The sequence below is a fragment of the Thunnus albacares genome, chromosome 5 (genome assembly GCF_914725855.1).
Source record: "Thunnus albacares chromosome 5, fThuAlb1.1, whole genome shotgun sequence".
Classification (NCBI taxonomy): domain Eukaryota; kingdom Metazoa; phylum Chordata; class Actinopteri; order Scombriformes; family Scombridae; genus Thunnus; species Thunnus albacares.
In genome coordinates, this window is record NC_058110.1 from 2,842,119 (window position 1) to 2,864,892 (window position 22,774).

Sequence of the window (22,774 nt, forward strand, 5' to 3'; positions counted from 1 at the left end):
ATTGCACTGAGATGTGTTTCCAACATTTTACTGCTTTATGCAAATATGGTTTAAAATGAAGTGATTTGACTGGCTGTGGCATCTACTATGTACTGTAGATGGATTACTAATGGTATTCCAACAAATTAATGCAAAGATAGGGAGCTCCATCATGAAACCAAAATACATACATTTCTCCCTTTTGGGTTCTGATTTTTTTTTCTCAATGGAGAACACAGAATGTAGAGTGTAATTATTCCCAATTTACAATGTACGGTGTACCAATACAGTACATACTGATACATACTGTACATGTAGGTACAAGGGAATAAATGGGATGTGAGGGAATAAAGGAGTAACAATCTGGGAACTTAAATATATATATTATACTGTAAAGGTATATAATGGGTACCTATTCTAATATTACAAGGTACATATGACCTGTGGATCAAGAGTCCAGCTTTTGGGAGGAACTTGAAGAAAATTTATACAGTAAGTATTCAATTATTGCAGATTATAGTATGACCATTATTGAGCAATAAAGCTGGAGGTTTGGATAGGGGTAAGGACCTCTAAAGCACTTTATAAATCTGCTGTGATTTATTTAAAAATTAACATGCTACTTACCAACACAGGAAGGGTACAGACGACAACAAAAAGAGGACAGGCAAACTACATGGTTACTTTATTAAGGTTGGGGGTACGTAACTAACTGTGTACATTTGTGTTTTTACTTTGGAACAAACAGAGGTCTAGGGAAAGGATTATTGTCAGTACTGCCTATATAAAGGCTTACAGTATTATATGGGCCTAAAGCCTATATGTTACTGTGTATGTTGTACCCCCCTGCTTGAGGGGCGTACAACATTGTACTTACAGGGGACTTCAGAAGCCTGAGGTGGTTCAGGTTTATGTGGATTGACACTGTTACACAGGGTGCTGTTCATTGTTGTGATGGAGTACAGGAAGTAGAGAAGCCTTTTTATACTGAGGTTTCTACAGTAAATACAGCTGAACTGGAAAGCAGGAGTGTCCATCTAATGGTCAAGGCAGATGTAGCAGATCAATTTTATGTCCTGTCACAGTGTGACTGCCATGAACTTCTAACTTTGTAGATCAGTAGGTCATACAAAGCCCAGATTGTTACCACTTAACTCCCCCTACCCCTAACTTGTTCCTTTGTACCTACATGTAGGCATTAGTATGTAGTGGTACACCGTTTACACTATAAATTGGGAATAACATTTACAGACCAGATATGTATGATGTAGCATGAGAAAAAACACGCTGTTTTATCACATAAAGTTCTTTCCAAATGTTTCATGAAGTGTCATCTCTTGAAAAATATCCATTCATCACAAGAAACAGGAAGTAGGGAAGTAGACTTTTTCATTTCACGGCATGCACAGATGTCACTGTAACTTTAACTTTAAAGTTTCATAATCATTTTTGTCGTTGTTGTTTTTGGCTACTAGGTGGCAGAACTCAAGAACAAGCTGAAAATCATACACACTTCACATATTATCACTTTATATTGTTGACGTGGTTGTTGACAACGTGTTAGCAAACGCTTTCGTATTTACATGGCGAGAGAAAGATCAAGGACCATCTTTGAACAGAGACAGGGTACCAACCACACAGCCTCTGCCCAAAGAACAATTCATCAAATCAACAATTTAACAAGAAAAGAAAGTTGGCATGATTTAATAACAAAATATACATATTGTAAAGGTAAAATCCACACAGCTTTCATCCATCTAAACCCTATATGACCAGCAGCTAATAAAACACACAAGCTGTGCGAGTATATAAGAGCAGAAGAATTATGTCCCTGAGATCAGTAAAGGATGGAAAGAGAAGCTTTTAATTAAACCTCAGAAAATGTTACTTGACCCAGCTCTGCAGATATAAATGACTCCAAGAGACTCAATCATTCAAATTTATGATGAGCTGACAGACACAGAGATTCAGTTTAGACTCATATCTAATGGTAGGACAGATGTTCACCTGCTCTCATACTTGGATTAAGACATTCTTAATCAGAAATGTTTTCATAGACTACTAAAAGGTGACTTACAGTCGATCTGCTCGATCCAAAGGCGCCAACCTCATCAACAGCTGACAATAATTAATAACAATCAGAACTGGGAGTCAACATTTCCCACACAGATAATACTTTGACATGAGATAAATGCTTTTTTCTCTTGGATTTTTTTGGCCACATTAGTGGCAGGGCTGTAGAGATGGCAGTGTTGGTTGGTCCACCACTTTGGTCCAGACTGAAATATCTTGGAAGAGTTGTTGTGAAATTTTATACAGACATTCACGGTCCCCAGAGGACATTTCCTAATGTGCTTAGTGATTTCCCTGACTTTTCCTCTAGCGCCACCATGAGGACAAAATGTCTACTTTATGACGAAATACCTGAAAAAATAATGACATTCCCATCAGCATGTTATTGTCACTGTGAGCATGTTAGCATGCTGACGTTAGCGTTTAGCTTAATTATCCCCTTCAGACATGTATGAAGACATAAAAATACTCGGTTTGGCATCTACTCATTCCCCTTCATTAAAAAATCCAGAATCTATACATATGCAAATATATTTCATTTCAGAAGTTTAACATCTGTACCCAAGTGTACTTCACTGTAAAGTCTATTCTCGGTGTATGTGCACTGGAGGCTTCAAGTTTCCACAGCACTCTTGTGTAAGTTGAATATTGGACCAGGATTCCAAACTAGTTGTGATGTCACAAATCCTACTTGTAGGCCCACCCCCTAAACTTGGAGCCATATTTTAATGAGACAAGCACACTGACCAGTGTAAAGTGGTAGATCTCTATTTGTGCCTCTCTTTCCAGTGTACTGTGTAAGCTGGGCATCAACATACAGTGAGCAAGGCAAGCTCTGTTTTTGCTTTTTTACCAACTCCTGAGAAAAGTATCTGGCTGGTTATCTGCTAAATGCCCCACTAGTCTCTAACTGTGTCTGTCTGCTGCTTGGTGAGCAGCAGGTAGTGTACAGTTGGTTTATCAGAGCTTTTTCATTGCCTGCTGCTGTTGAAAACAAGGTTGAATCAAGCTGTGAGAGTGAACCAAAACAGTAAATTTGTGGGCCTTGAAAATCAAAACACTGTGCTGAAAGAGGCTAAAAAGCTCTGAAGAGCTGATGGTAACTGCAGATTTGGTGGTAATTCTCTGTGGGTTTGTCACTAGGTGCAATCCCTTTCACATTATGCATAGTTACTTGATTGACTGCTAATTTGGAAATATTAATTATAAAGTTATTATGACCATTTAGCATGATCTTTACATCTCTTTGATGTAGCGTCATACCAGACATTACAGTACAATAAGCAGTATCAACTGCCCCTGTACACTGGGACAGTTGTAACAGTGGAGTGACTGTATTTAAATCAATTTTGCAACCTGTATATATTTCATAAAACCACTTGAATACATTGTTTCAGTAGTTGACAAATTGCAGTTTATAATATAGCAAATGGACTGTTCCAGTTCCAATGGTTTTGATTTATTGGTGTGTTAGGGTTGATACAGTGCTGAAATTCATATATAGGTGGGCAACAAAACAACAAAAATAATATATATATAATATAAACAAAGAAAAAAGAAGAGCATAAATTAAGGCATACAGATATAAGGCAAATGTTTGTTTAAAGGGATGAGGTGATAAACAGTTAGGATGGCATAGGGCAGTGGTTCCCAACTTTCTTTTGCTTATGACCCCCTAATACAAAAAAAAACACACTAATTATCATGGGGAATAAAGTCTCCCTCCACCTACCAACTCCATTAACCATAACAGGCAGTGTGAGCCACTGCCAACAGGAGACAGGCACTGGCTTATCATCATATTATCACATTAATTCAAAACGTTTCCACATACTCATTTCTGTAACTATGATCCCAGCTAATTAAAAGAAAAGAAATAAAATTTAAATACAAAATGAAATCTTTGTTGAATCAGAACACAGTTCACACGAAACCATGTATTATAATGGTTCAAATGTACTATTGCTTTTTGGGTCCTGAATTGCAGAGAAGACACCCAGGACCATTGTAAGGCCAGTAGCACCACCTGCTGGAAATAAAGTGCTCCTGAAGTGCACATGAACTGGCATTAAATATTAAGAAATATTGTATGTAATACAGGTAGGTTTCCATTACAATTGCATAGCAATGATACCCAATTAAGCATTTGAGAGATTTGTGACTTCTGTGGGATTGTTTTTTTTTCTTTGTTTATTGCCTACCAAAATATTTAAAATATGTGGCATTTTTTTATATAAACTGGCTAAATAATGCAAAGCAAAATCTTTTTTAAAAAAATCTATTTTAACAAACAATGATATGGGGAATAAAGTAAAAAAACAAAACAAAAAACGCATAAAAAGTAAATGAGAAAGATATAGAATAGAATAAGGGTCTTTGCAGCATAAAGTAGAAAAATAATCGAACAAATAAGTAAAATAAAAACTACAGTAACAACTTATTAAACATGAATGCATCCCATGGTACCGTGGTCTCAATGAGGACACTATGAGATACTTTATATTTTACAGGATGTTCTAACATCTGGACAGCTTGATCATCACACTGACTGTGACGACGGAAGTCTGAATACTCACGTGAGCAAAAAAACAACAACCAAAAACGGCACGAGCTAGACTCCGCCCCCTTTTTTGGGGCTCCTCTATCACGTGATGTTAGACTGTTAGTTTTAGATAATAAAACACCCTTGTCTCAGACCTACTTATTACAACAGCATGTTCACTGTAACATTTGCTTAACTGAATCCGTCCTGGAACAGTATTATTTTGAAGGTTGGTAGCGGAAGTTATCGCAGTCACTTCGACTGACCGTGGAGGGATGAACGGGATGATCCGTCTCCCTCCTTCAAGGTAATTAATGATGGAATCGTCAGAAAACCTGCCCGGTCAGGTGGTCGATGTGGAGCGGGACACTGCACCGACACCCGTGGATGTGGACACCACGGTCCTACTGCTGGGAGCGGGAGTGACAGCCATCACACACCCGCTGTTATATGTGAAGCTACTAATACAGGTACTGATGGAGCTAGCTAACAGCATCCGTGACAGACAGAGGTGGTCTTTTGTTTCCCCCGGGTGACAGGAGACGACGCTGAAGTTAGCTTCCGATTCGGGGTTAAGGGAAACATAAATAATGATACTAAGCAGCATATTCTTCCTTTATTTTACCAGGTACATTTATGAAACAGTGTTAGGCATCGTAGCAAAAGCCTTACTGCTGTTTAAACCCACTTTCAGATTTGTGAAACCTTTATTTTGCTTATGAAAATTGAAAACAGTTTAATCACTGTTCTGAATTCATCTGCTACCCAACTTGTAACCATATCAACTTTAAAGAGTACAGCTTATCAAAGCACAACTGAGTTATCAGCTTGATAAACTAATGACTGGGAAGGAAAACACATCAGTGGCTGATGTTAACATCTCTTTCAATCTATTTGGAGAGTACAACAATTTTGAAGAATGGGACGCAGCAGAGGAAAGAGAAATGGAGAAGAAAAGAAAGAAACCAAGTGAAAAACGGCACGAGGAACTGCCACCTGAAGAGTTTAAAATGATAGATGATAGAAGGATGAGATTAATACAAAAAAGGCAACACAATGAGCAGTTAATATACTGAGAGAGATTTGGAGACATAGTCTGTGGTCGTGAACTGAATGCCTCGGTTCAGTCCACTGAGACTGGCAGCGAGTACAGTGTGGCAGGTTTTATGGAAATTAGAGGTGGTATCAATCGCCATATATCAAATTTCAATATAATAAGTGATACAGAGTTCAAGTCAAGTAATACTGTCTTTAATGCAATGTTGAAACTAAAGGAAAAGCGGTAAAAATACCAGTGTCCATCATCTTCGTATAACTGAGTCTGACCTGGAAATTATTAGAAATTCAGCTACACTGCCCCCCCCCATACACCTGCTGGTGAGAAAGGTATGGTTGGACACCCAGCATTGCTTTGCACGGAGGGGCATGATGAGGATGGTGTTGAATATATCAGCCCGGCGTGCAATTCAGAGACCAAAAACCATAAAGATCCCACTGCCTCGGACCAGGAAAACCTGAGAGGTTTTATGTTTTCCATGCCTGGGAATCCCTTGTGTCCGGTTCAAAGTTTTAAGAACTACGTCTCCCAAGTGTCCAGACAACACCAAAGCCTTCTGTCTTCATCCTGGACTTAAAAGTTAATGTCACTCAAGTGTGGTACATCTGGAGGTGAATTATGTCGGGAACATGCTGAAAATGATCTGTGAAAAGGTGAAACTGATGAACTAACAATCTTATAAATGAGCACCTGTTTGGTATGTCTCTTATTTAACGTAAACAATTTTAGACCTAAAATCAAGCTTAAGTTCAATACTTTGCAACGAGTTACGGCGATGGAGCCATAACCTCATTGTAATTTATACTGTGACCAACCACTCGGTTGTAAAAAGGACTAAATGATTCTTTGTCATGACAACAGTAAGCTCTTCCTTAATAACCTTTTGACTATGAGTGCAAAACTTTTACCAAAAATTTATAGTTTTATTTTATATTGTTGGTATAAGTGGACAGTCAAAAGGACATCCCTCTAGGACAATCTGCTCTCGACCAATTAAAGAATTTAAAAAAAGGTTTTTGTATGACAAATACAAAACATCGTCTGCTCACTACAGTTTCTCAACCAAAATTGGACAAGACCAAATATTCATTAGAAGGAGAAATTGACACTTATAGATGCATATCTGTTTGGAATACAGATATGCATCTATATGTGCACTGAAAAGCGATTTGACGTGAGTTTCATGATTTGTGTTTCATGTGCTTGTTGCTGTTTTTGGCGTTTTGGGGTCACAACGTCACTGTCTGAACTATGTTTGCTGGGTGACTGTAACTGGGCTGTCGTTGCCATGGTGGTGTTTTTAAGACTGTGTTGTAAAAGCTCAGTTTTTGGGTGAGAAAAACAGCCAAAAGTGAGAGAAAAAGATGCATTTTTAAATTTAACTGACTTAACATGGGCGCACTCCAAGGGCCGCCAATGGTGTTTTTGGTCATTATAATAGTTGTTCCCATGATGCAGGGAAGCAATTTATAATCTCTGTCACTTTTGTTTCCAGGTGGGACATGAACCTCTTCCCCCAACTGTGGGCACAACTATGTTTGGAAGGAGAGTTTTATACCTGCCTGGCTTCTTTTCCTATGGTGAGTGGCTTCTGACTAATCAATGGTTCATCGCTTGACTGTACATGAGTTAAAGGACCATACCAGTGCTTTTGCATTTTTAACCTAAATAACTAACATCTGCTTCCATTAGAGCCAGTCAGTCAAAGCTTTAGCTTTGTAATATTTTGCAGGATTCTCTAAACTTTACAAATGAAATGTACAGGTGGTACACCTACCTTTAAAATGTAGTACTTTGCCTTACAAAACACACATTCACATTTATAACTCAAAGTAGTCATGATTCCACATGTAAAACAATCTTGGAGACTAATTTCCATGGCGGAGATATACATTCCATGTAGTTCCATTTTGGTTCGCAGGACAGATGTTCTGTCTATGTTATTAATTTTGAAAGCATCCTCACCTCACTTTTACTGCCTTTTGCACATTACTGTATGTTGAGCAAGTCTCTGTGAGTAGATTTTTATAGCGTACTGAAATGAACTGAAAGCAACGGGCCCCTGGAAAGTTGGAAAAACTAAAAATCACAGCATCATTATTATGCTGTTGTTATGATTAGCATTCATTGGGAAATGGCTGTTGGTTAATGTAAATTGTATGAACAGAACCACTGGAATGGTCCTTTAAGGGCAGCTGGCAGTAAATGTATTTTTTTTCAGCACAGCATATCGTGAAAGTGGATGGAAAGAGGGGTCTCTTCCGTGGCCTCTCACCACGCATCGTGTCCAGTGCCATCTCTACTGTGGTCAGGAGTAAAGTTAAACAGGTAAACAAGGATTGAAACTACGATTGTACACATGTCTTAACAATTGTTATTTACTATATGACGCATTTTGTCATCAGCACATCCATTTGTGTTTCTCTAACTGGGTGTCACGTCATGGCGTCACCATAAAGAAACGTAGTTAGTCAGATACTCCGCTGTTGCATCTCTGAACGGGTTATGAAGAAGCCTGCACTTCAGTTTTACAGCCATACAGAGGTTGTTATGCTAATAGCTAATACTATTGTAATGATTGAACCTAATTCGCCATGAATTCTAAATTAAGTCGAATTCTTGTAAACTTTGAGGCTTAAACCCATCCTAAGTGTTTCTTATATTTTGCAAAATATTAGGAACACTTTTCAATATAATGCGGTCCAGGACACCACCATCACCAGCCAATATGACCTTAATAATAAACATAAAGCAGAATTATTACCTTTCTGACAATGTCAACCAAAATTGAAAATGTTTAAGCTTCATAAAAGTAGAATTTATGGCAGAGCTGTTGTATTGGATTGCATTAGATGTATATATATTGGTGTATCTTTGCACCCCAAGGTATAAGTGTTGTTAGGGATTGTCAAATAAATTTTTGTTGTTCTTTATTCAGCAGATGGAGCTTCTGTCCAAAACAGATGAGCTGCAGTCTTCACTCAGGAAAGTGGTCAAAGAGGTGAGAGGTCAGCTACTCCTGGATGACATGAAAACAGAGACATCTGTTTTTACCTAATCTATAATCTTTATACTTAATGCCAACTTTCTGTTGGACATTTTGGTATGTAAATGTCCCGTCATGAAATGACTCTATTGAAGTTGTTCTCAAATGTGCCACATCCAGGTTTAAGACTAAACTGTCAAATGTCTGCATATTCTTACCATCAGAGACATTTCAAATGATACTTAAGACACATTTATCCACCAGAACTTGCATAGATACTTGGCTGATGCAGTAGATTCCAGTTTATAGATGCATCCAGGTTGTAGCCAGAAGTAGACAAGCGGTATTGCGATGCCACCTCACTTGTAAGCCCATGTATAACACTTTAATGTATGTAATTCCTTCTGCCAATAAAACTGTCCAGAAGATCCTGTAGAACATAGAAAGTATAGCCACAAGCCTCAGCTCCATGAAATACATTTTACTTTAATCATTTCCACTAAATCTGCCAACAAAGAACTGACAATGGACCATTTAAGACCAGTGATCAGTGATCTGTCTACACGGGGCTGATGGTGAGCTGACACCCCGCAGCGTCGTGTTTCCTGGACAAAATTCCATTTTTACAGTTTTGCCTTCCAATTTTTATGAAATGTTGCATTTCTCCTGATTACAGTGACAGAAATCATGGAGCTTGATGACTGAAATCATAAGCTAGCCAGTAATTCCTGCTGAGTTTAATGAGCGACTCCACACAGCACTTTCACATCCACACTGTGGAGGTCAGATAGAAGCTACGTTCATATTATTTTTTCAAAAAGTCTGTGTCCCAACCAATTTCACACTGACTGAATAACTTCCACAGTCACACAGACTACCTTCATCTTTCCACAGCGATTAACCCAAAAATCTTCACTGGCAGTGGAAATGTGTTCAGTTCCACTCTGACAGCGCAGAAATGGTAGTAAATCATGTAAATCAGTCGCCAGATTCGTCTACTTTATTTCAAATTGTTGCTCTTCAAATGGTTTCCTCTCTCTAGACCTCCCACGAGATGATCATCCAGTGCCTGTGCAGAGTAGCCACTCATCCTTTTCATGGTATGTCTTGATTAAGGCTCTGCTTTTTTCCACTGCTGACAAAAAGGAGTAATGGCAGCATATAATCAATATCAGTCCTTCCACCATAAAGAGCAGTGCACACGTCCTTGAGTTCTGGAAGCTTCCTCCTTTATACACAACCAAAACTAGAGCTGCAACAAATATATTTCATCACTGATTAGTGTAAAGTTATGTTGTAGACTTTTACTTTAGTCTATAAAATGTCAGAAAATAATGAAAAATGTCCATCACAAACTCTCAGAGCCCAGTATGACATCTGCTGGTGTTCTGTTTTATCCAAACCAACAATCTAAATCCCAACAATATTCACTGAGTATTGATATAAAACAGAGAAAAGCAGCAAATCCTCACACTGGAAATCAAAACAAGCAAAGGTTTGGCATTTTCCATTAATTAATTGTGCTTCCTACAGGATGTGCCGAGTTGTCAGCCCTCTTAAAGCTCATATTACGAGTGACATATAATTGAATATCTGAATGAACCAACTGGATCTGTAGCTGATCACCTGTTTCCTTCGGCAGTTATGTCAGTGCGGTGTATGGCCCAGTTTGTAGGCAGAGAGGTCAAGTATAGGTAAGACTTCATGTCATGCTGCAGATATTTCAACATAATTCCTGTAAAACTCCTGAAAGCCTGGTCGGTACTGTAATCTGACCTCATCACTGTTTCTGACATGTTTACAGTGGGATGTTCCGTTGTGTCGTCAGGATTTTTAAGGAAGAAGGAGTCACTGGATTCTATGTGTGAGTCATAATTTCACTGCTCATTAGTAAAATTCTTACAACATATTTATCATTAACCACCACATGTCTGAGCAGTGTTTTTTGTGGCTTGCTGTGTTGCAGTGGTCTCATACCTCATGTGCTGGGAGAAGTCCTCTTCCTGTGGTGTTGCAACCTCCTGGCTCACTTTATTAACACCTATTCTGTAGACGAAAGCGTAAGTCTGTCTCCTTCATGGAACAGTTTAAATATAATTTTGTAGAAATAAATAAAATACATTTCTTCTGACAACATTGAGTTGAGTTAGAGAAGTACAGAATTCACTGAAAAAATGCAGCGTTCCAGTTCATTTGAATGGAGCCAGTTGAGCAACACAGCCGTTGTACCAACACAGAGGGCTTTGAAAAAATAAAAGCAGGGTCTTCCAACAAAATAGTTTCACTTTTGCCACCTCAATCCATCCACATCAAAACTGGATGTTATCTTTGCTAATTGCAGACATGAAAGCAGGAATTCCTGGTGGATTACTTTGCAGTGTGAATGCTGTACTTGACCTTGTGATTGATGTGATGAAAGACTCAGAGTATTGTAAACCTCTGTGCAGCACTTGTTCATCAAGAAATAGTTTCATCACATAACTCAAAAATTGTCATCTATACATTCATTTCTATTTGTGTGTAGATTAAACAAACAGCATGTCGATCGGTGAGCTTTAGGGGTGTTAGTAGGCACGCTTTGGCTTCCAGGTTTTATGCTAAGCTAGGCTGACCACATCCTGACTCTAGCTCTGTACTTAAGACAGACATGAGATTGATACCCATCTTCTCATCTCAAAAAAGAATAAAGGTATCTCCCATTAAGTTTCTTTCATCAGAAATAATGGAACCTAATTTAAACTTTCACATTATTAAGTAGTCTGTTGTGGTTGTCCACCTTCTGCTCCCCAAAAGTCTCTGATCATCTCTTCAGTTTTACCAATGTGAAGCCGAGGGATCAATGACAGTTCATCTTTTCTAGAGCCAACATTTAAATGGTTTACAACTGGTTGACAAAATATAATAAATATGTGGTAAAAGTGGTAAATAAATGCCACTTTTGTCTCATTTATTCATTCTGTCTGTTTGATTTCGTGTTGACTTGGCATTTACAACAAAAACCAGTAGTTTTGAATTTGTCTCCGTCCAGTGTAAATGAAACTGCTTTCACTGCCATTCATTTTTAGCTTTGCATAATACATGGAATACTGGAACCCCTCAAAGTACCAGTCGTACCAGTAACAGAAGTTTCTGCATTAATCATGCTGATGACTTTCCAAAAATTAGTAAAAATGCTACTTAAACCTTCCCCTGTTTTAAGTTGGTATTTTCAGTGTAATATGACATAATGCTGTACTGGATAGTGAGGCGATGTCGGTCTAATCAAGTATTACAAGTGCTATCAGAGTACTTAAGTAAATGCATTTCAGGTTATGTAGAAAGGGATTGAAGAATATTTGACTGTTGACACTTGTCTGTATTTCCTCTGCAGTTCAGCCAAGCCTCAGCTGTGAGAGGCTACACTAAGTTTGTCATGGGGGTAAGTTCAGCATTTAAAGGACCAGTGTATAAAATTTAGTGGCATCTAGCTGTAAGGTTGCAGATAGCAACCAAATGGACACCCCTCTCCTCCCCTCCCCCTCCCCTTCCAAGTGTGTAGGAGAACCTACAGTGGCCACGAAACTCGTATAAAAAGCAAAGGCCCCCTCTAGAGCCAGTGTTTGGTTTGTCTGTTCTAGGCTACTATAGAAACATGGCGGTGCAACATGAAGGCCTATAGACAGGAACAGGAAGTCAGCCATTTTGAATTAACTTTGTAATTTTTGCTCCGTTTTTGCCATTTGCAGGCGTTGTATTTTAACAAAATCTCCTCCTAGAGATTTGAACTGACCTACTGGTTGGCTTCATCTGAAGACCTTTACGATGAAAAGTTATCAAAATCATTAGTTTTCATGGAACGTCCCTGCTGGGCATGCCTGTCAATTTGCATGTCTTGCCATGAGACAGGAAATTGTTGTAACTCCACTTGACTTGTTCATTCTGCCCCAAATTTCACATGCTTGATTGGAAGTCAAATACTGAACACAGGAAACACTGTTTTACCGATTCACGCAGTGTCTGATAATCCTGACAATTCAGAGCCGTGCCAACAGACCTAGGATAGCGATACCACGGTTGCTGCTCTGCGTGACACACGTGAGATACAAGGCCCCGTTCATTGCTGCTTACAGCTTAAATGAATATTATATTCCATTTCTGCGTAGTCTGTTCCGCTAGACGCCACTAAATCTTACACACTGGTCCTTTCACATAATGTTATATATGAAATGTTTCTCATGTGCAGCACCGTTCAAGGTTAATGCAATATTTGTTTGTCTCTAGATTGCAGTGAGTGTTCTGACATATCCATTCATGCTGGTGGCTGATCTAATGGCAGTCAACAACTGTGGGTGAGTCATTCATCCAAACATTATTGGATGTCAACTGTTTTACTGTTGCTGTTTTCTGTGAAACCACATTAATGATTTAACATACAGTCAGTTCATTCAGCTCATACTAATCTGATCCACATGAAGTGATAGTGATGCTCTGCAGGACTGATATTTATCATTGATCAAGAATCTGTTCATTTACTGATTCCTCATTGGTCCCATCACTCTTTGTTTTATAGAAATAAAATGCAGCAGATCTAAATATGAGCTATGTTAATCGTTCATTTAAAAAAAAAGGTTTGTATTTTATTGAGAGTATTAAGTCTATACATCTCGTCTCCAAAATCACCAAGCACACATTGTCCTCTACTTCCCGTCTGACTGCATCCAATTCCACTATGTGGCGCTATAGAACACCCAGTAACTATACTCACCATGTAATTTTCATGTAAATCAGATGATGTTTGTCATGTAAGGCAGACTTCCTGTTGTCAGTAGGTGATGCTATGTGACCTTGACTCAATATTGACATGTAGAAGTGTTCAGTCCTGGACTCAATCAAGCATGAAAAATTTGGGGCAGATTGGACAATGTAAAGCCAAATTACAACTTCCTGTTTAATGCCCCAAACATGTTGTGGGCAAAATTCACCGCCACACCACGCCAAGGGCATTCCATGAAATATAAAAAGCTTTGTAATTTATCATCACAAAGGTGTTTAGATGTAACCTACCAAACTTGAAGTCACTCGGGTGAAATCTCTAGGAGGAGTTTGTTAAAATACAACGCCTGTCAATGGCCTCACTTTGTGAAAAAAATTATTTAAAATGGCTGACTTCCTGTTGGACTTAGGGTTTGACTCCAAGAGGCTTTTTTTAAGTCTGGAGACGGTACATCTGCCTACTAGATTTCATACATCTACGTCAAATTTAAAGGTGGGGGCTTTGACTTTGAAATTTTCTAGGGGGCGCACTTTTCTACACCCAAATCCAAGACCCATATCAGATATCAAGTTACGCCACTTTTGATGCATGTGCAAAGTTTTGTGAGTTTTCGAGCATTCCTAGCACCTCAAATACTAATGAAAATACTCACTACCTCAAACAAAGGTGAAAAGTTTCATGAGTTTTAGTGCATCCTAAACGCCTCAAACGTGTGTTCATAAAATGAAAATTGACGCATGAAATTCAAAATGGCTGACTTCCTGTCTAGCAAAAAATTTTTAAAAAATATGTTTTATGACCAGAATGATGAGAGCAACGAATGCTCAGAATTTCATGAACATTCGAGCAACTTTATCCCAACCTGGCCCTGCGTTTGGGGGCACTATGCAGCCTGCTGGCCACGCCTGAGCCCAATCACTGCAGAACATTGTAATTTTCACCAGTTCTGACGTGTGTGCCAATATTCATGAGTTTTCAAGCATCTCAAGCCCCTCAAAAATGCAACGGCGTAGGGCAATAATAACAGTTATAATCTTTACAAAAACACTTTACAAAAATCTTATTACTAGTTATTATTATTATTAGTGAGTTGTAATGAATATCATCAATCAGAGCATCCCTAAACCGATCAGCTATTGGATAGATTGCCATGAAATTTTGTGGTCATGCATGTTACCCAGTAGATGAATCCCGCTTACTTTGGTGATCCCTTAACTTTTCATCTAGTTCCACCACCAGGTTGACGTGTTTCAGACAGAAATATCTTGGCAACTTTTGGATCAATTAACATGAATTTTGGAAACAAGCATTCATACCTGACTCAGGATCAATGATGAGAACCATGAAGTTTTGACCTGATGATGGTGCTAGATGAAAGGGTTTTTTTTCCAGTACTTTGGTTTATGACGAAATACTTGCAAAACTAATTCATTCAAATTCCCATCAGCCTCAGCTGTACTCTGGGTTTAATGCAAATGTTAACATACTAACATTCAAAGCTAAGATGTTGAACATGATAAAACATCATACATGCTTAAAAGAAACAACAGTCAGGAGCTTAAATGAACACTGAAACATGTTTTTCTTGCTGTAATCATTCCTTCCTGTTCATACTGGCTACTACTGTAGAAGATCCCTTCAGAGTGCACTGACAAAATAACTGATGGGAGCCAAAATCCACAGTCCTCCTCCTGTGCAAAAATGCATTTAAAAATTTATCTGAAGCTAATATGAAGCTTCAGCGTCCAAATAAGTCAAATCAAGTATAATTCAACGTTACAGTCTTTTTAGTGCCAAACTCCCTCTTTTTGTTACTATACTTCCACCTGCAGCTCAACAGGGAAACACTGTCTGAAGAAACACAAAGAGGGAATTTGATGCTGTAAATGTGACAGATATCCACTTGATATGACTAACTCAGACTGTCTCATATAAGCTTCACATTAACTTTTAAATGACTGTGTGGACAAACTGTGGATTTTGGCCTCCATCACTTACACTGAACGCACCTTTTGAAGGGGATCTTTTAATAGCCAGTATGACCAGTAAAACCAGGTCTTATTCACAATGAAGAGCAGCCGTCTCTGTCCCAGCTTTTGAGTCTTGTTGTCTGGGAATTTGTGGAACTCTGTATTTCTTAAATCTTTGCTACAGTCCTGATGTTTGAGTCTGATTGGTTGATCTTCTCAGTTTGACTGCAGGTCTTCCTCCTCACTCACCCATCTTTAAGTCCTGGATGCACTGTTGGAATCACCTGAGCCAGAAGGTACAGTCACTCTGCTCATCTGCTGAAATAGACATCTGTCAGTATGTGTCAGCATCACCACGTGTTCGGACTGAATTGATTTAAGTGCTCTATAAATAAAAGCTTACTTACTTAGTGGTTTTCAAATACACACACAAGCCCAGTTAGTGTTAGAAAACTTCTTTGCTTTAACAAATAAAATAATCATTTAAAAACTGTATTTTGTGTTTACTCAGGTTGCCTTTGGTCTATGTTACATTTAGTTTGAAGATCTGAAACAATTTAGTATGAGATATACACAAAAACACAGCACTGTAAGTACAGCCACACAGAATCACCGGCGTAGCTGTAGACTCTTCAGGCTTGTCTACAATTGGTCTTGAAGTGTATTTGTACACTTCAGGTCTATTTTCCTCTGTTTTACATCCATCACTGCAAGGACTGTGTGTGGGGTGGAGGCCTGAAGCTGCTGCAGATATGCAGTCCATGTAAACATTGTGTAATGTTATACGCATTATGGCCCAGTGAAATATTACGGTGAATGTTTTTGTCAAGAGCTGTTTGGTTTTTGTGTTGAGGAGATTTACTGACAGGGTCGACACACACACTGGCATTCACACTCACATTCACACCTATCAACCGAACCTGCATGTCTGTGGTTGTGTGAGAGACAGCCTTTACTGTCTGCGAGGACAGACTCTTTGTTGTTATTCTGCCCCCCCTCCCTCCCCCCTCTTTCTTTCTCTCTCTCAACCCAACCGGTCAAGGCAGATGGCCGCCCACCAAGAGTCTGGTTCTGCTTGAGGTTTCTACCCGTTAAAGGGGAGTTTTTCCTTCCCGCTGTCACCAAGTGCTGCTCATGGGAGAGTTCGGTCTAGACCTGCTCTATGTGAAAAGCGCCCTGAGATGAGTTTTGTTGTGCTTTGGCGCTATATGAATAAAAATTGATTGATTGATTGATTGATTGATTGATTGATTGATTGACTGTCAATTCTCATATAAAAACTGGTATTCAATGATGACATTTGATATTTGTTAAGCTGCTGTCAGTGAATTCATATTCTTCCTGTAGATTTTTCACATTAAAAGCCTACCGTTAAGGCTGAAATACTTTCAATGTAAAAAATCAGCTGTTTATGTTGAGTTGCAACCATGGTGGCATAACAGTGGTCCAGAAAAAACGGAAAAGTGAGCAGAATTAATACCGTGGTAATGCAATGGTTAATGAAAACAGTATTTCTGTTCAAGTTGCAGCAGCAAAGCGCCGAGTATGACATGACTCTTACTGTACTGATGGAATTAGTGCTTTGGAATTGGACATTGTATTGAATATATCAAGACAACAGGTCAACATGGTTTTCATTAACTAGGGAACAGGGGATATTAGAAATAAAGGCCTGGTTCTCTCCATCACTGAGGTCAATCCAGGCCACTGTTTGAGAATTTACAGTATTTAGAGCAGTTAGGGTTAGCGTTAGGGTTAGCATTAGGGTTAGCGTTAGGGTTAGGGTTAGCATTAGGGTTAGGGTTAGCATTAGGATTAGGGTCAGTGTTAGGGCCAGGGTTAGGATTAGGGTCAGTGTTAGGGTTAGTATTAGCGTTAGGGTTAGGGTTAGGGTTAGTGTTAGGCAGCTAAACTCAAACATATACGAGGAGCATTGTTGGAAATTGTCTGTACTGCTATATTTTTGTGTTAAATTGTTATCTTCTGTCATTAACATACATACAGGTAGCAGCTTATTACTGCATGTATACAAACTTGTACGTTTTTTTTAAGGCTGTACAGTACATTTGGATAATGTTATGATTCCATGGAATTTAAGGGTGGTGTTTGTTCCCTCTTGTCAGGGCCACCTCTTCAGAGGATCCAGCTTCTTTTCCCGCCGGGTGCCAGTGACCTCCCTGCCGTCCATTGAGAACTGACATCATCATCACCGGCTGGACTCTTCCTCTTCTTCCTATTCACAAATATTTTCCAAAGACACTTCCAACGGCGATAACACATGTTCCTATGATGTCATAATTGTTTTTTGTTCAGACAGCCATTGTGTTGCATTCATTTCTGTACACTATAAAAAGTGTATCAGTGGACTTTTTAAACTAGTCTGAATTCATTTTTGTCAGTTACATCATCCTCAAGACAGTGCAACAAAGAGTTTTTAACTCAATCTGCAATTTAACTGCATTACCATGCACAAATTAGGTAACTGATAAAAAATTGCATGGCATGCATTTCAAAATGGTTTGCAAAAGTGTAAAGTATTCATGATTGGCAATAAAGACGCTAAAATTTGCGAAAACACTGTTATTGTCCTTTAACACTAGATTATGTAACTTATGCTGACCAACAGCATAATGGCCCATGAATCTTAGGTCATTTTCCCAAATTCTCCTGAGTCAGTTGTTTTTATCAGGCATCCACACAAAAAACATCCCTGCTGGTGGGGGCGTGTTGTTTCAGGTATTGCCGAGACAATGAAACAGGCTCCAGGACGGCGGGTTTGAGTAACAAATCCATGAATTTCAACGTTTATTAGACACCAAAACACATCAAAGCAATTTCTGATAATATGAGACAGGATTTTACAGTTACCATGGCAACAATAATTTTATCTTTCATCATGATGATCATCAGGTAAACTGTGCAAATACAGCATTCATGTTACAAAGTCGCCTTGTGCATTGTGTCGTGGCAAAAGTTGAGTCAGGTGTTTTGCTTTTAATTGTAGTTTTATGTTGCATGCTCATAGTGAACCAGTAGCACAGTGAGAGAAGATTTATCAAGTGAGTTGGCTCAGTACACAGTGGTATCGCTCTAAATTTTGCTAACATGGTCATACCAGACTGCAGAACTGAGCGAGGGTGTTTTGTTGCTTATGAATTCCACTAATATATTTTGTCTTCCAAAAGATACATAGTCTCACTTAAAAGTATCTTTGTCATTGACCTTTTGTGCTTTTCCTAATATTCAGTCATATATATAATGTTATAATGTCAGATATTCATATTAAAGGTGGCCAAAGTGTCAAATAATAAGGTAAACGTATGTAGAAGTCATTCCTGTGAGCTAAATGCACTGACCTCAGACTGCTCTGAACACTTAGTTTCCAACCGTTTTGTCTATTTTCAGCCCGAGCTGACATCGGGTCATGTCAGATTTCTTTACATGGTCATCTGCTCCACGCACAGTGTGCGAGTTCACTTCTCTGCTCTGCAAACATTATGGTGTTTTTCCATTTTTTGGAGAATAGTCACGCCGAGCCGGCTGGCTGGCACTGAGTGTTTCCATTACGCAGCATGGCAAAGTAAAATAAGCTGTTTACCTGTTGTAGTCGTGCCGGTCTGAACTGAGTGGCTGCATAAAGGTCTCGTATAAGATAAATAAGGAGTTTTTTGAACTGTGAATCATACAAAGCTACTCTAGCAGAGTCCCAGAATAAAAATATAGAGCTGGAAATGAGCATAATAGGTCACTTTTTGTATAAATTTACAGGGGGGGAAATAATGTCTTGAACTAGCAGCTTTGCTCTCATAATTAAAACAAACAAAATAAACCCTCTCACATGTATTTGCATTGTGCAACTCCAGTTGTTCAGACAGACTTCTCAGATACAGCCAACCCTGTCATCTCATTCAAATGAAATATTTTCTACTCAACAGTGTTCAGTTTATGTTGTAAATCAGGGCACAACTTTCTTATGAGACACCTTTTATAAAGGGTTCATTCATGAGGCAGGATGAAAAAGGCAATATCACTGCATTTGCATTAGTAAACCAGTATACGTATACTTGTCAAATTAACAGCGAGACTGTAATGACTGTTTAAAACAGTTTCAGATATGTGAAAAAAACAAAAAAGGGTTAATTTCTGCAGGTAATACTAGGGCATGTTAAATCTAGGCCAGGAGTCATCAGACTTCTAAGAATCACACTTAGAAAGCTGAAAAGACAGGAGTAAAAAAGTTCTTGGTTGAGTTTAAGCAATGAGACACATTTATCATGTGATTTACCGCTACTTACTTACTGTGAAGTGTAAACAGAACTTTCAAGGGAAGCTCTCAGGTGGGTTTATTCAGTAGTATCAACAACATGCAGTACTGTGCAAATGCAATTTTTTAGGCACTAAAAGTAAAATGAGAATCAGTGAACTTCATACAAAGTTGAGTAAACAGAAACCTAAATTAAATCAACAACGGTTCTCCTTGGTTCACCTTCACAGAGCTTTTCAAGGTATTTGGCATCTCAGTTGCTTCTGTCTCTTCATGTTAATCCCAGACTGACTCCATGATGTTGAGACCAGGGCTCTGTGGGGGACATACCATCTGTTTCTTACAACAGCACCATATACTCCACATCCAAAATCTGGAACACTTTACCAGCAGAAATGAGGCAACGTCAGTGAAAAGTAAAAGCCAAGTAAAAACTTACCTCTACAGACTGGCCTTCAATCAACTTCACCCCCAACATCCACCTATGTATGTTTATTGCACTTTTATTATTATTATTTATTGTTTTATTCTCTTATGTTTAATGTATGTTTTATTTTTTCATGTATTTTTATGTTTTTCTTATGTGTACAGAACCTTGAGTTACAACTACTGTATGAAAAGTGCTATAGAAATAAATAAACTTTAAGTTTAAAAAATAAACATCTTACAAATGCTGGTGATGTCTATGTCTGATGGTAACCAGTGTTACGGAGATGACGTGTGTATCACATGGTTTTAAACTGAAGTTCCAAGTTCAAACATGCTTAGTATGTGTATTTTATACAGCAAATTATGATATACACCACCGTCATGCGGCCACTGGTACATGTTCCCTCCATACACTCACTTTAACGTCGCCGCCGGTCTCTCGTCTGCAGTCCCAATCAATCTCATTCAAAACTTCACATGGTCTGGTGGTGACAGAAGGGTAGACTCCTCCTTCTCCTTCTCCTGGTATCCACCTGCCATACTCCTGAGATCAGCATCCCGGAGAGAACATGATCCGATGAACTGATTTGTGCAGCTCTTTGGTTATTTACCACTGGCTCTAATGTCTCAATAGCATTTTGATATATGATGTTATTCCTTTTGGAAGATAAATGTTGGTCTCACAGATGAAATCTAACAGTTGTAGCTGCCACATAGTTTGCCTGAATGTAAAGTTAAGCTTCATGTTTTTACTGGACAGAACAACATATGCTATCTCTGGGGCACTATATGTGCAGATTTCACCACATTTCAATAAATTTAAACATATTAAAAGTGAACAGATCAGTTCATATTAAATTTCATTGTATTTTATTAACAGTTTTTTTTTATTATAGCTACATTACTGACTGAAAAACATGATTTACTGCATCTCTGCTTGTTTCTTTTTTGTGAAAAAAAGGATTGGTGGAGCTTTGAGTTGAGATTATTTTGTCACAGTACAGTCTGGTAATTACCTGACAGTCTATGGTTTTGAAGCTGAGCTGGTGCTGTCAGCAAGTATGTTGCTGTTCCAATTTCAGAATGTTTGTACTGCATCTTCCCATCCTCGGAAGTTTGCACTCCCGAGTCGAACTTGCCAAGTATGAACTAGTAAGTATGCAAGTCCAAACTTGGTAGTGAGAAAGGCCCTGTGTCAAATTGGCTTCAGTCAAAGCCCAGTGAACCTCCTGGGAGCTTCGTTGCCACATGTCACCACTTCCAGTATCCGTCATTTCACATTTAATACCTTTGGCATTTCATACACGATACAGCCAAGTACTAGGTTTTGACCAAGCTGCAAGCTCTGGGTCTGAAAAGTGAAGCCAATGCTTTAAACCTGCATTCTTTCTAATGGCCAGCAGAAGTCCCATTGTACAGAAGTCTATGAAAAAATGACCCTACTTCTCACTTAACTTACTACCTCAGTAAACATTTTCCCAATGCGTTTATGGTCTCAATCGCTAGTTTCAAGTCTTGTTCAAGACAGCATGATGTCTAGTTATGGTCCCATTTAAAGTAAAATAGACAATAAAGCAGGGTATGCTTTAGGGCATGGCTACCTTGTGATTGGCAAGTCGCTACCAACGTTGTTTACATACGTTACTTTGTGTTTTCAGTTCATGAAAGTCAATTGTAACATTTTGGTTGCCTAAAAAAGTCTTGTTTGTTCAGAGTTTGGTGGTATTATAATACCCTCTTCGGAGTCAGCTGTTCAGTTTTTTGTGGTAGGTACATTTTGTTTTAGGCCTGTTTTTCGCTAGCCAAAATTAGCATTAGCATGATCACAGTTAACCATAGACTGCAAATGTCCAACCCAGCTAGCAGCCAGCAACTAGTTAGGGTCAGGTCCGCCCTCTCGTCCGAATATGGTCACTTCTGGCTCCAAAAATCCAAGATGGCGATGGTGAAAATGCTGAACTCCAGGCTTCAAAACAGGACTCCACAAACCAATGGGTGATGTCACGGTGGCTACAACCATTATTTTTTTACAGTCTATGGTTTTGACATAGTCTTGTTTTATAATGTCACATGCGGCGCTCACACTCCTTACACACAACAAACAGTGCCGTCCATAGTTCTGAAACAACAGCTAAGTGATAATCACATGTATCTTGGCCAATAATTCTGTTGTTTTGCAATTTTTTCTATAGATACATAAAGCTTACACATAGGCTTACACAAAAAATACAACTGAGGGGACTAAGCCCCCTTAAGCTCCCTTGTTCGGCCCGAGCCTTGGCAAATAGAACCTTATAATTCCAGGCAGTGTGAAAAATATCCTGTGATAATCGGATGTCTTTGTGCCGAGGGTGGTACCTCCAAAACAGAACTCAGGATCAGATTGTCAGTCTGTCTGTCTATCTGTTGTACAAGAACAAGCGCAACTGCATTTTTTATGAGTCTATTTCAGAAGATGCTCGTCTATAGAGGCAGAGAAGGTTGCCCCTTCTCTATTTTTGAGAGGCAAGAGGGAGATCAAAATATTAAAAAATAGTAATTGGTTGAAATAAACCATTACTAAATCTCAGTTCATCATCATATACAAAATATTTTTTCTCTCTTTCCATTATTGAAATTTGGATTAAAATGCTTCAATAACGATACCAGCAGGGCAGGCGGGCTCCTGCTGTCCTCCTCAGGGTGGGATCCCTTCAATTCATTTAATGTACTTCTTTTTTT

The 22,774-nt window shown here is 38.8% G+C and overlaps 1 protein-coding gene across 6 annotated transcripts; it reads left to right on the forward strand.

Moving 5' to 3' along the window:
- The first annotated feature begins 4,711 nt into the window (after window positions 1–4,711).
- On the forward strand, window positions 4,712–17,735 carry LOC122982879 (mitochondrial carrier homolog 1-like). Of its 6 annotated transcripts, none has more exons than XM_044352477.1 (12): window positions 4,712–5,064; window positions 7,147–7,231; window positions 7,873–7,979; window positions 8,593–8,652; window positions 9,680–9,737; window positions 10,280–10,331; window positions 10,442–10,501; window positions 10,577–10,697; window positions 12,008–12,055; window positions 12,898–12,965; window positions 15,581–15,656; window positions 17,484–17,735. In XM_044352477.1, the coding sequence occupies exons 1-12, from the start codon at window positions 4,909–4,911 to the stop codon at window positions 17,556–17,558; spliced, it is 966 nt and encodes a 321-aa protein (XP_044208412.1). In that variant the 5' UTR covers window positions 4,712–4,908; the 3' UTR covers window positions 17,559–17,735. The 6 variants fall into 6 exon arrangements, with proteins under 6 accessions (XP_044208412.1, XP_044208415.1, XP_044208411.1 ...); XM_044352480.1 differs by having other exon boundaries at window positions 7,878–7,979; window positions 8,590–8,652; XM_044352476.1 differs by having other exon boundaries at window positions 4,713–5,064; window positions 8,590–8,652.
- Window positions 17,736–22,774: the final 5,039 nt, after the last annotated feature.

Bases quoted from the DNA above. Each gene is read 5' to 3' on its own strand.
- LOC122982879 (XM_044352476.1), top strand. From the start codon at position 4,909: ATGATGGAATCGTCAGAAAACCTGCCCGGTCAGGTGGTCGATGTGGAG. The intron at 10,332-10,441 runs GTAAGACTTCAT...ACATGTTTACAG, and splicing joins GGCAGAGAGGTCAAGTATAG to TGGGATGTTCCGTTGTGTCG. The intron at 15,657-17,483 runs GTACAGTCACTC...CCCTCTTGTCAG, and splicing joins GGAATCACCTGAGCCAGAAG to GGCCACCTCTTCAGAGGATC.